This window comes from Rhinatrema bivittatum, chromosome 3 (assembly GCF_901001135.1).
Source record: "Rhinatrema bivittatum chromosome 3, aRhiBiv1.1, whole genome shotgun sequence".
In the NCBI taxonomy this organism is placed as follows: Eukaryota; Metazoa; Chordata; class Amphibia; order Gymnophiona; family Rhinatrematidae; genus Rhinatrema; species Rhinatrema bivittatum.
Genome location: NC_042617.1, coordinates 589666891 through 589679209, shown reverse-complemented (window position 1 = coordinate 589679209; position 12319 = coordinate 589666891). Strand labels below are relative to the sequence as shown.

Sequence of the window (12319 nt, the reverse complement as noted above, 5' to 3'; positions counted from 1 at the left end):
CTGTCCCAGCGCAGGGACGTCCGTCCGATTTCCCCAAGAGATGCAGCGTGGCAGTAGGTAGAGCAAACTCCTCTCCTTTTCCCTTACCACCACCATCCTCTTCACCTTTACTCTTCCACGTGTCCTCCCACTATTTGTCTTTCATATCTCTTTGCATGTCTCGTCTCTCCATTTATTTTTGGGCGTTCAAGTATAGCACTACACCTACATGCGAGCCACCACTGCATACCAGTGCATATGTGCAACGGGGCGGATCCAAAGCTAGCTCAGCCGACGGGGCACTTCCACATGAAACCTTTGGGGCCGATGCAACACAGCGCGCTCAGCCGAGTGCACTGTTTAACCCGCGGGTTGAATAGGCGCTAATCCACCCCCAATGCAATAGGGGAATTAGCGCCTATTTAACACGCGTCCGACGCGGAGTGAATGAGATAGCACTCATCACATGCAAATGCACGTGAATGAAGCTATTACGCATTTAATCTGAATGCAAAACGATAAATGTGCGTCTCAGACGCACATTCATCGCTCAGATATTAACTCCTGCCTGGAGCAGGCGTTAATAGCTGAGAGCATGGAAAAGAAGTACAGAAAAGCAGAAAAAACTGCTTTTCTGTACTTTTTAAAAGTAAAAAACAAAAATAACTTGGCAGACCGCTGAGTTATGAAGACCAAAGCCGGTAAACTCCACCTCAATCTTCATAACCGGCCGTCTGCCAGTAATGAAAACGGCCGCCGATAAACTCGTAGACAGGCCGGTTATGAAAACTGAGGCCGAGTTTACCGGCGTCGGTCTTCATAACCGGCAGCCGCGGTGGGTCACATTAGGAAGGAGGCGCTAAGGTCGCGCAAGCGACCGCCTAATTTCCATATTGCATGGCACCCGCTTTCAGTGCACATAATTGCATGGGCCCCTTTGTCTCCTTGAGTTTCGCATTTCTGATAAAATGAAAATACCAGTGTTACATAAAGCAACACTTTTTAACCTTTTCAAGAAATATTAAAAGACTTAAATGTAAGGAATTTTATTTTCACTACTGCTCCCAATGACATAAAAAATGTGTGTGTGTGTGTGTGTGTGTGTGAGTGTGTGTGTGTGTGAGTGAATGAGTGAGTGAGTGAGTGAGTGAGAGAGAGAGTGAGAGAGAGTGAGAAGAAGCTTTTTCATAGGCAGTTAGTAAGGATGTGGCCCATGCTCATGAACACTTCTCTCTCTCACTGTGTCCTTGCCACAAGTCAGTGATGGGGAGTGCAGAAGAATTCACAGATTCAAGGGAATCCGACTCAACCATTCCCCTGCAGCAGGGCTGAGACCACAGCCTTTCACATAGGTGGAAGTCTCCTGTAATGCTGAGGAGCCATGAGGCCTTCATTCACACCGGCAGGATTTTAACTCTGGTTTAGAGCAGCCTGCATGGAGGAGCCATGAGGCCTTCATTCACACCGGCAGGATTTTAACTCTGGTTTAGAGCAGCCTGCATGGAGGAGCCATGAGGCCTTCATTCACACCGGCAGGATTTTAACTCTGGTTTAGAGCAGCCTGCATGGAGGAGCCATGAGGCCTTCATTCACACCGGCAGGATGTTTAGAGCAGCCTGCATGGAATGACATCATCCTACCGCTGAATGACATCACCTCCTGAAATCAGCCTCCCGAGGCCTGCATTCCCTTAACGTGACTTGCATGCCAGGAAGCCACTTTAATATCTGCTTCATGCCACATAAAGAAAGAAAACAAGAAAGGAGAACCCAAGGAGAGTAATTTTTCCTAATTTAAAACTTTTAAACCTTTTGATCTTCTCTCTGTTTCCCACCAGCCAGAGAATTTCCCGATAATGCAGTGAAATCAACTCCAGAAGGCCTGCATTTTTTGTAAATCGGCAGGGTCTCCCGCCACACAAACCAAAATGACTAGGTTTGTTGCAATTTGCAGGACAGACCTAACTACAATAACTGCAAAGAACCAACAAGGAAGGCCAGATAGGTTGTTTTGAAAATGGTTCTTGTTAAGTAAATTGGGAACCTGAAAGTGGAATCAATAATCTTTTGCTGGGGGCTGCCACTGCAGATGGGAAGGGGGGAGAGATTCAAAACGAGTGTTGGGCAGGCAGTTGGGAATGAAGGCTCACTGCGCCTGTGATGTAAGCGGCTTTGACTAGTAAGATAAGATAAATAGAGGCTGCTTCTGATTTACCCAGAAGCCCGAAAGGAACAGGGAGAAACTGCTGGGTGGAAAAAAAAAAGAAAAAAAATCTAGAAAGCAACTGGCAGGCCAGGAGTCACCCTCTCCCTCTCCCTTGTGAAGCTCCAGACCAACCAGTCGGTTGTTTCTAAAGTGGCTCCCAGGTGATAATCTGTGGCCCTGCGAACAGAAGAGGAATACATGTCGATAGCATGGGCCCATCAGTCACTAGATACCATCTCCGGTAACATAAGAACATAAGAAATTGCCATGCTGGGTCAGACCAAGAACCTGGCAATTACCCAAACACTACGAAGATCCCATGCTACTGATGCAATTAATAGCAGTGGCTATTCCCTAAGTAAACTTGATTAATAGCCGTTAATGGACTTCCCCTCCAAGAACTTATCCAAACCTTTTTTGACCCCAGCTACACTAACTGCACTAACCACATCCTCTGGCAACAAATTCCAGAGCTTAATTGTGCGTTGAGTGAAAAATAATTTTCTCCGATTAGTCTTAAATGTGCTACTTGCTAACTTCATGGAGTGCCCCCTAGTCCTTCTATTATTCGAAACTGTAAATAACCGAGTCACATCTACTCGTTCAAGACCTCTCATGATTTTAAACACCTCTATCATATCCCCCCTCAGCCGTGTCTTCTCCAAGCTGAACATATTCCTCAGCTAATTAAACAAGAGCATATATATATATATATATATATATATATATATATATAGTCCATATTCAAAAGGATTTTCTAGCTAAATTCAGACAAATCTAGGGATTAAAAATCTCCCCCTGCTGAGTGGATAAGTTTTAGCTGCGTAAAAAAACAAACCAGAGGCGATGTGATACTTAAACTTAGCTGGATAAGTCTGCTCATAATGGAGAGCAGATCTAAAGTAAAGTATGTTTACCCAGATAACTTTGAGGCCAATATTCAGAAGCCACCTCTGGAGGTGCACTTAAAGTGACCTCAGCCACATTGCAGAGGTAAATTAGCAGACCTTTGTAAATATCATCGTAATCAATGTATGATTTTGTGTTTATTGTCTTTCTTTATAGATTTTTTTTCATATGACTGTCTATGCAATCCATACTGATGAATTATTTTAAAAGACTGTGGAATATAAGATATAAATATCAATATGTTAATACATAAATAAAAATAAAATAATGAGCTCATTATTCTGATACTTGCATACTTTTATATCCTGGTTTTTTATTTTCTATTAGATTATGTCAATATTTACTATTATTTCTTTCTGTACTGTTTAAATGCACTGGATAAATGGTCTATAAATTCATGCATGAAGAATGAATGGGATGGCATTGGGAGAGTCTTGCTATATTCTATACTGTACTAGGCCTTCAGGTATCCATATTGGCTGAAGAAGGACTCGCATCAACTACTGAACCAACAAAGATGGAAGAGAGAAAACTGCTGAATGTGTTGACAGGAAACAGGATGCTGGGCTTGATGGACCGTTGGTCTGACCCAGCATGGCATGTTCTTATGTTCTTATGACATCAATGAAAAAGCAACTGTCACCAATGCAAGACATGCAGGCTCCAAGGAAGACCTTTATCTGTTATTCATTGATCAGCCTCAACAACAGGAAACAAAGCCCACTGGAGAAGACTTTTTTATTTATTTATTTAGAAGATTTATATACCGATGAACATTGGGAACATCTCATCGGTTTACATTAAAACAAAATTATAGCTAACCGAACTTTACAGAAAAATTGGAAATGAAATTGGAACCAAATGTAAAAAGGAACGGAACAGATAATTAATAACAAGACAGCATCAGCACTTAACTTATGAAGGGCAATGCAATGGCACAGCAAAGACATAGCAATGGCACAGCAATTCCAACAAAAAGGCCAAGTGGAGATGTTTCAAAAAATACAACCATCTATTTCTCACCTGTGGCAGGGAGACATTTCAGAAAAGTATAGCATATGCCCCTTGTCTATATGTCACCTGTGACTGGTTATTCAAACTGTAAATATAATAATAACCCCAGACCAAGAGATGACCCCTTTATTGATCGATGATGGAGTGAAAGAAGCATCGTTCCTTAGAAATACAAAGTAGATGGAACAACGACCTCGACCTTAAGCTTCAAGCAAAGGATTCCATCACCACAGCCTTTTCAGAGTAGCCCCTACCACTACCCCTCTAGCAACTGACACACAGGTAACATCATAAAGGCCTCAGAAATAGAAACACCCTTCCGATGTCCAAAACTCATCAAACTGAAATGATGTGGGTCTACTTCTGGCAACACCGCAGGAGGCTTCGGTTTACTGAGACCACTGCCAAGACGACCTACTCACCTCATTGGGCTGACTGGATAGCTCTGTCAACCCCAGCACTGCCAATCTCTGTCTTCCTAGTCCCACAAAGCTTAATTCCTGCTAGGCCAGAAGGCCCAACGGACTCTATCCTCTGGAAGTTTCTGTCTTATTCGCCAAGATCCTTACTGACTTCTCCAGAACTTCTTCAAAAAAGAATTTTCCCTTGACGGTAGCTTAGACACTGTATTCATCACCCAGTTATACAGCATCAGCGGCCTCTGTGCTGCAAACACAGAACCATTGACTGATGGGTGGGGGAAAAGCCCTGATAAGGTCATACGTTGAATCAGACACAACAGGTGGCCCCCAGAAGCTAAACAAACTGCCTCCAGACTCTCTGGAAGCTGTTGGACTCAGCGCAGTATGGCACAAGCGCCTAACTCCCACAAACAGAGGACCAGATGGCTCAAGCTGTAGCAGAGACGTTTGCTTCATGAGGGATTCAATGCTTCTACCTTTCAGATCTTCGAGAGTCACTGACACCAGATCATCAACCCGAGGGTGCAGAACAACTCTTCCCTGTTCTCCGATGATAAAGGAACAGCATAGCCATGGTTTTGCTCCTCCAGAGACCCCCCCCCCCCCGATAGGGAACTCCTACTCAGCTATAACCGTGTGTTTCATGGTTATAGCTTGTGACTGGCAAGGCCTTGGGTGGTCTTCTAACCTCCTGAATTATGGGATCACCCTCTGGAGCTTTCTGACCTTAGAATATGAAGGAAATCACCTGGAAGCAGAGTAAGCTCAAAGCTCTGAAAATACTAACAGAGGAGAAGACCTCTCCCCACTTTCAGCTACCCAGGGGCTTTTGGTCTCAGCCTCTTTCACATTTCCCCAGCCTACCCCTCCCCCACCAACAAACCCAGAGGGGATCCAAGGGGGGCAGACTTTGACAATCTGGGGCACTAGGGTATGGAGAGAAGGTGGGAGATACCCTAGGCCAAGTAATGTCTGAGACCCCTCCCCTGCCAAGGCCTGCAGCATTAAGTCAGAAAGGCAGGAGATAATATGACTCTGGGTGGGAGGAGAAATGCCCCTAGGACTCATCCCCCTCCGGCAATGACACTGGAGGGCCTGGGGAACTGGGCTGAGGAAGGTCCAGGCCTGGGGAAACAGAGCAGAACCATGGAAAATTAACTAAAATGGCTGCTGTCCCGCCACAGCGGCAGAAGCCACTTGTTCCCTCTGCTTAGGAGCTTTCCCACATGCCCAAACCTGTGGGCATGTGGCCGGAGTGTGGGCTTGGTTCCCCTGACCAAGCCCACACTCCGGCCCCCCAGCCTCTCCCATTCAAAGGAGCTCCACGCGAGGGGCGTGGCGGAGGGGACGCGGCCCCCACGGAGGAGGAAATCCCCTTGCACCCTCCTTAGCTCAACCAGAGCCCAATCCTGAAAGCAGCACCTGGAAGTGGAGGGTCTGCTCTTCCATGGAAAAATGTCAAACACTTGTGGTTCTGGGAGCTCAAGAACCTGCTCTATCAGTTCAAAAAAGACGGATGCTCTGGGAGTGGCATGACAAACCTTCTCTACCAGAGACCAGCAACCCTGGGGCTAACGAATCCCACTGCAGCAGCCCAGCACGTGGCCCCTGTCTGCTGGAGCCAGAGCCTGCTCTGCACCACTCCTGATCCCGGTGATATTCCTGGCTCTCCATCTCCACCTGCTGGCAGGACGCGGTATAAACCCGTGCACCCGAGGATCATGAATACATCATGACCTGATTCGCCTGTAATTTACAGTCTTATAACAAAACCTTAGCTTATTTGGGATTTCCTGGTTTCTGAGATTTATTTATTATTATTTTTTTATTATTATTATTATTATTTCTGAGATTTAGCTCCTCTGCTTAGCTCCTGTTGCCTTCACTACGGTTCACATACCTAATCATTACCCCACTAGCCTTTTATTATATTGTACAGTGACACCCTTATATGCCCCTCTGTTCCATGATATTAGTTTGGTGCAATCCATTGTTGCGTCAATCCCTAGTTTTCTGTTTCGTAGTTCAAGATCTTAGCCTCTGCTATCAGGTGTGTATTATATTTACTCTCTCCGAGACACTGTTTTTTCTGTATAAATGTTAAATGTTATCTGCTTGTTTTATTGGTTAATAATATATTATTCTTATTGGAATCCTTGGTTCTTTGTAATTGTTCTCTTTTGAAGCTCTGTTAATGTTCAATGTAAACCGAACTGATTTGTAACCCCTTACAAGAATTTCGGTATATAAAACTGAGAAATAAATAAATAAATAAATTATTACTGGCAAAATTATTATTCATGTAGCTAATTCCCTTCCTCTTGCACATCAGTTGCTTTCTGGGACCCTAATGCCACGCTATGAAATGCATTTTAATGCAGGTAGCACTCATGCCCCTGTCGGCCTTCTTAAATTAAGATTTCTTGCATAGGAGAGAAAGCACTTTTCCCCGAAGTGTTTATATTTTTGGCGAAAAGTAGATCAAAACCTTGGGAGCTGCTTGACCCTTTCCAATCTGTTTGAAACATTCAGCAAAGCTGCATTGTCCTGCAACAGCCGAACTCGCCTCGCCTTCTTTTCAAGGCTAGGAAAGCAGCTCTCTCAGCAGCTCTCTTGCTTGGAGGAGCGGCACATCCTGGGGTAAAGAGGGGGGTGGTAACCAGTGCAGGCCAATTTATATGGGCTAGGTCAGGAGTGTGCCAACCCAGTCAAAAACAAGTCTGGATTCCCGCACATCTGTAAGGAATGTTCTCGAGAGAGATTTGCAAGCATTAGGTCTGAGGAACAGATTACCTTACATACTACAGCTGCCCTGAAAACCAGAGCGATGTGCAGGATTCAAGGACTGGGCTGTACATGCGCCGGTGCCACATCATGCACAGAGGGTCAGGAAGGAAAAGCAGGGAAGAAAGAGGCTCCTGGGAAGGCCTGTGGAAATATGACTTACCAAAGTCAGCTGTGCTTCCGGTCTTTGTCAGGCAAACGTGGTGAACACTTAAAGGAAATATCTCTATTTCATCGAATTGCTGTAAGAGATGGAACAACATATCAGGACTGTGAATCAATAATCCCGACTGGCAAAGTGAGCGGAGTCAAGGCAGATCAAGCAGCCTAAACACTTTTATATGTTTTGGGCACCCCAAGTCAAGGAGCTTATCCTCCCTTTCGAGACTATGAAGGATAAAAGAGAAGGAAGCCACAGGCAGGGGCTGCGCAGTCATCACACAAAGCAGGGTCGCATCCCTCACTGCTAGCACAGGATTTCCAGCTCTGCCGGCGAGAGGCTCCATACTTTTTCCTGACCACGGGACATAAAGCCGGGCTTTCTGAGGGCCTCAGTTTCATGTGCTGATGTATTTTATTCAACACCAAAGACCTGGGATTCTCAACTTTGCTCCTCAAGGACCGCAAACAGCTTTGATTTTCAGGGTAACCCAAGCTCTGCAAATTGACCCACATCAATGGTTCTCAGCGCCTGAAGACCAACTGGCTGCTCAGGTTGTCAGAATATCCATCACAATGAATGTGACTTATATTTGTACCTACTGCTTCCTTGAGGCTATCCTGAAAATCAGACTGGCCCTCCAGGATTACAGATCTCCGATGAATAAAAACTGAGAATATCTTGAATATCATCCCTGCCTGCGGCCCTCACTGAGAATCCCTGTCACAGACCCGGACTACTCAACATGGCCCCTCAAGGATGCAACCGAATCTGGGATTCAAGGTAACCCGGCACGCCAGGCAGATACTTTGCAGCCCCTGATGACAGAATACTATTGCCCTAGATGCAATACCCAGTCTGAAATGCAAGCAGATCTGCTGTTCAAGGTAACCCGGCACGCCAGGCAGATACTTTGCAGCCCGTGATGACAGAATACTATTGCCCTAGATGCATACCCAGTCTGAAATGCAAGCAGATCTGCTGTTCAAGGTAACCCGGCACGCCAGGCAGATACTTTGCAGCCCCTGATGACAGAATACTATTGCCCTAGATGCAATACCCAGTCTGAAATCTCACTTTTTTTTTTCTTTTACATTGGGCAAGAGATTTTCCTCATGAAACTGACAACACACAGCACCACAGCTCACTCTTTCATACTACTTTTGTTTCACATTTTGTTTCACCATTCACTGAACCTAACAACTTACTCCAAGGAGTCCCACAAGTGAATTGAAACTTCGATCAGCGGCATCACACAATACCACATCACCTCTCTGGTACCTGAGCATTCAGCTCTGCGTCGCAGGAAAACTTTTCATTTATTTATTAAGAGGGCCAAAAGTAGCTGTGGATGGACCAGAGCCGGTTTTAAGATTTTGGCACCCGTGGCCAGGTTGCCATGACAGTGCCGGCACCTGTCCCTAAAGCAAGCAGAAGCAGATTCCTCCTTGGTACCTTCCAAACCTGACCCACTAGGCAGCTGCCTAAATCCGGGCCTGGGATGGACACACTTTGCCACCACGGGCTGCCATTACACACCATAGCCAGCATGGGCCAATAGTTTTCTCATCAGTTCTCTCCACGGGCTTGTATCATACGTGACGTGAATGCCTCACTTGCCTGCTCATGAATGCTGTCACTCAGGGCGGGAACGTCATATTCCACGCTCCCATGCATCAGTCTCCGGAGATGTAAACTGTGCTGTGCAGGCTCCAGATGCTTTATATTTATATTTTATATTTACATGTTTCATACGTGACGTGAATTCCTCACTTGCCTGCTCATGAATGCTGTCTCACAGGGCAGGAACGTCATATTCCACGGTCCCATTCATCAGTCTCCGGAGATGTAAACTGTGCTGTGCAGGCTCCAGATGCTTTATATTTATATTTTATATTTACATGTTTCATATGTGACGTGAATTCCTCACTTGCCTGCTCATGAATGCTGTCACTCAGGGTGGGAACGTCATATTCCACGGTCCCATGCATCAGTCTCCGGAGATGCAAACTGTGCTGTGCAGGCTCCAGCTGCTTTATATTTATATTTTATATTTACATGTATCATACGTGACGTGAATGCCTCACTTGCCTGCTCATGAATGCTGTCACTCAGGGCGGGAACGTCATATTCCACGCTCCCATGCATCAGTCTCCGGAGATGTAAACTGTGCTGTGCAGGCTCCAGATGCTTTATATTTATATTTTATATTTACATGTTTCATACGTGACGTGAATTCCTCACTTGCCTGCTCATGAATGCTGTCTCACAGGGCAGGAACGTCATATTCCACGGTCCCATTCATCAGTCTCCGGAGATGTAAACTGTGCTGTGCAGGCTCCAGCTGCTTTATATTTATATTTTATATTTACATGTTTCATATGTGACGTGAATTCCTCACTTGCCTGCTCATGAATGCTGTCACTCAGGGTGGGAACGTCATATTCCACGGTCCCATGCATCAGTCTCCGGAGATGCAAACTGTGCTGTGCAGGCTCCAGCTGCTTTATATTTATATTTTATATTTACATGTTTCATACGTGACGTGAATTCCTCACTTGCCTGCTCATGAATGCTGTCACTCAGGGCGGGAACGTCATATTCCACGCTCCCATGCATCAGTCTCCGGAGATGTAAACTGTGCTGTGCAGGCTCCAGCTGCTTTATATTTATATTTTATATTTACATGTATCATACGTGACGTGACTTCCTCACTTGCCTGCTCATGAATGCTGTCACACAGGGCGGGAACGTCATATTCCACGCTCCCATGCATCAGTCTCCGGAGATGTAAACTGTGCTGTGCAGGCTCCAGATGCTTTATATTTATATTTTATATTTACATGTTTCATACGTGACGTGAATTCCTCACTTGCCTGCTCATGAATGCTGTCACTCAGGGCGGGAACATCATATTCCACGCTCCCATGCATCAGTCTCCGGAGATGTAAACTGTGCTGTGCAGGCTCCAGCTGCTTTATATTTATATTTTATATTTACATGTATCATACGTGACGTGACTTCCTCACTTGCCTGCTCATGAATGCTGTCACACAGGGCGGGAACGTCATATTCCACGCTCCCATGCATCAGTTTCCGGAGATGCAAACTGTGCTGTGCGGGCTCCAGATGCTTTATATTTATATTCTATATTTACATGTTTCATACGTGACGTGAATGCCTCACTTGCCTGCTCATGAATGCTGTTACTCAGGGCAGGAACGTCATATTCCACGCTCCCATGCATCAGTCTCCGGAGATGCAAACTGTGCTGTGCGGGCTCCAGATGCTTTATATTTATATTTTATATTTACATGTATCATACGTGACATGACTTCCTCACTTGCCTGCTCATGAATGCTGTTACTCAGGGCAGGAACGTCATATTCCACGCTCCCATGCATCAGTCTCCGGAGATGCAAACTGTGCTGTGCGGGCTCCAGATGCTTTATATTTATATTTTATATTTACATGTTTCATACGTGACGTGAATGCCTCACTTGCCTGCTCATGAATGCTGTCACACAGGGCGGGAACGTCATATTCCACGCTCCCATGCATCAGTCTCCGGAGATGCAAACTGTGCTGTGCGGGCTCCAGATGCTTTATATTTATATTTTATATTTACATGTATCATACGTGACGTGACTTCCTCACTTGCCTGCTCATGAATGCTGTCACTCAGGGCGGGAACGTCATATTCCATGTTCCCATGCATCAGTCTCCGGAGATGCAAACTGTGCTGTGCGGGCTCCAGATGCTTTATATTTATATTTTATATTTACATGTATCATACGTGACGTGAATTCCTCAGTTGCCTGCTCATGAATGCTGTCACACAGGGCGGGAACGTCATATTCCACGCTCCCATGCATCAGTCTCCAGAGATGTAAACTGTGCTGTGCGGGCTCCAGATGCTTTATATTTATATTTTATATTTACATGTTTCATACGTGACGTGAATTCCTCACTTGCCTGCTCATGAATGCTGTCACACAGGGCGGGAACATCATATTCCACGCTCCCATTCATCAGTCTCCGGAGATGCAAACTGTGCTGTGCAGGCTCCAGATGCTTTATATTTATATTTTATATTTACATGTTTCATACGTGACGTGAATGCCTCACTTGCCTGCTCATGAATGCTGTCACACAGGGCGGGAACGTCATATTCCACGTTCCCATGCATCAGTCTCCGGAGATGCAAACTGTGCTGTGTGGGCTCCAGATGCTTTATATTTATATTTTATATTTACATGTTTCATACGTGACGTGAATTCCTCACTTGCCTGCTCATGAATGCTGTCACACAGGGCGGGAACATCATATTCCACGCTCCCATTCATCAGTCTCCGGAGATGCAAACTGTGCTGTGCGGGCTCCAGATGCTTTATATTTATATTTTATATTTACATGTTTCATACGTGACGTGAATTCCTCACTTGCCTGCTCATGAATGCTGTCACACAGGGCGGGGACGTCATATTCCACGCTCCCATGCATCAGTCTCCGGAGATGCAAACTGTGCTGTGCGGGCTCCAGATGCTTTACCTGCAACGTGAAGTAAGAGGTCTGAATTTAGGACAGGAAGCAAACAATACCATCACCCTGGATTCTGTTTTACTTATTTATTTTAAATATTTCTATTGCACTTGTTTAACGAGGGCATTCCAAGTGGATTACGTACAGTAATAATTCTCTACGGGTTGATTCTCGTTCTCCCTCCACCCTCGCCTGTCTGGTCGCTTTGGGCAAAACGTTATCCAATCCCAACCCTCAGGGAGACAGGGGGCAACCCTTCCCTTCAGACCAAGAAGTAAAACATTATAAGCTGTTAGGGTGATGC

At 45.4% G+C, this 12319-nt stretch overlaps 1 protein-coding gene across 1 annotated transcript in view; it reads right to left on the bottom strand.

Moving 5' to 3' along the window:
- Positions 1-12319, bottom strand: part of TIAM2 (T cell lymphoma invasion and metastasis 2) — a 486712-nt gene that overhangs the window by 213031 nt on the left and 261362 nt on the right. The window contains exons 12-13 of the mRNA XM_029596699.1: positions 11920-12024; positions 7477-7555 (exon numbers count right to left, since the gene is read on the bottom strand). Coding sequence (XP_029452559.1) covers positions 7477-7555; positions 11920-12024 — 184 coding nt within the window. The remainder of the gene's footprint in view (positions 1-7476; positions 7556-11919; positions 12025-12319) is intronic.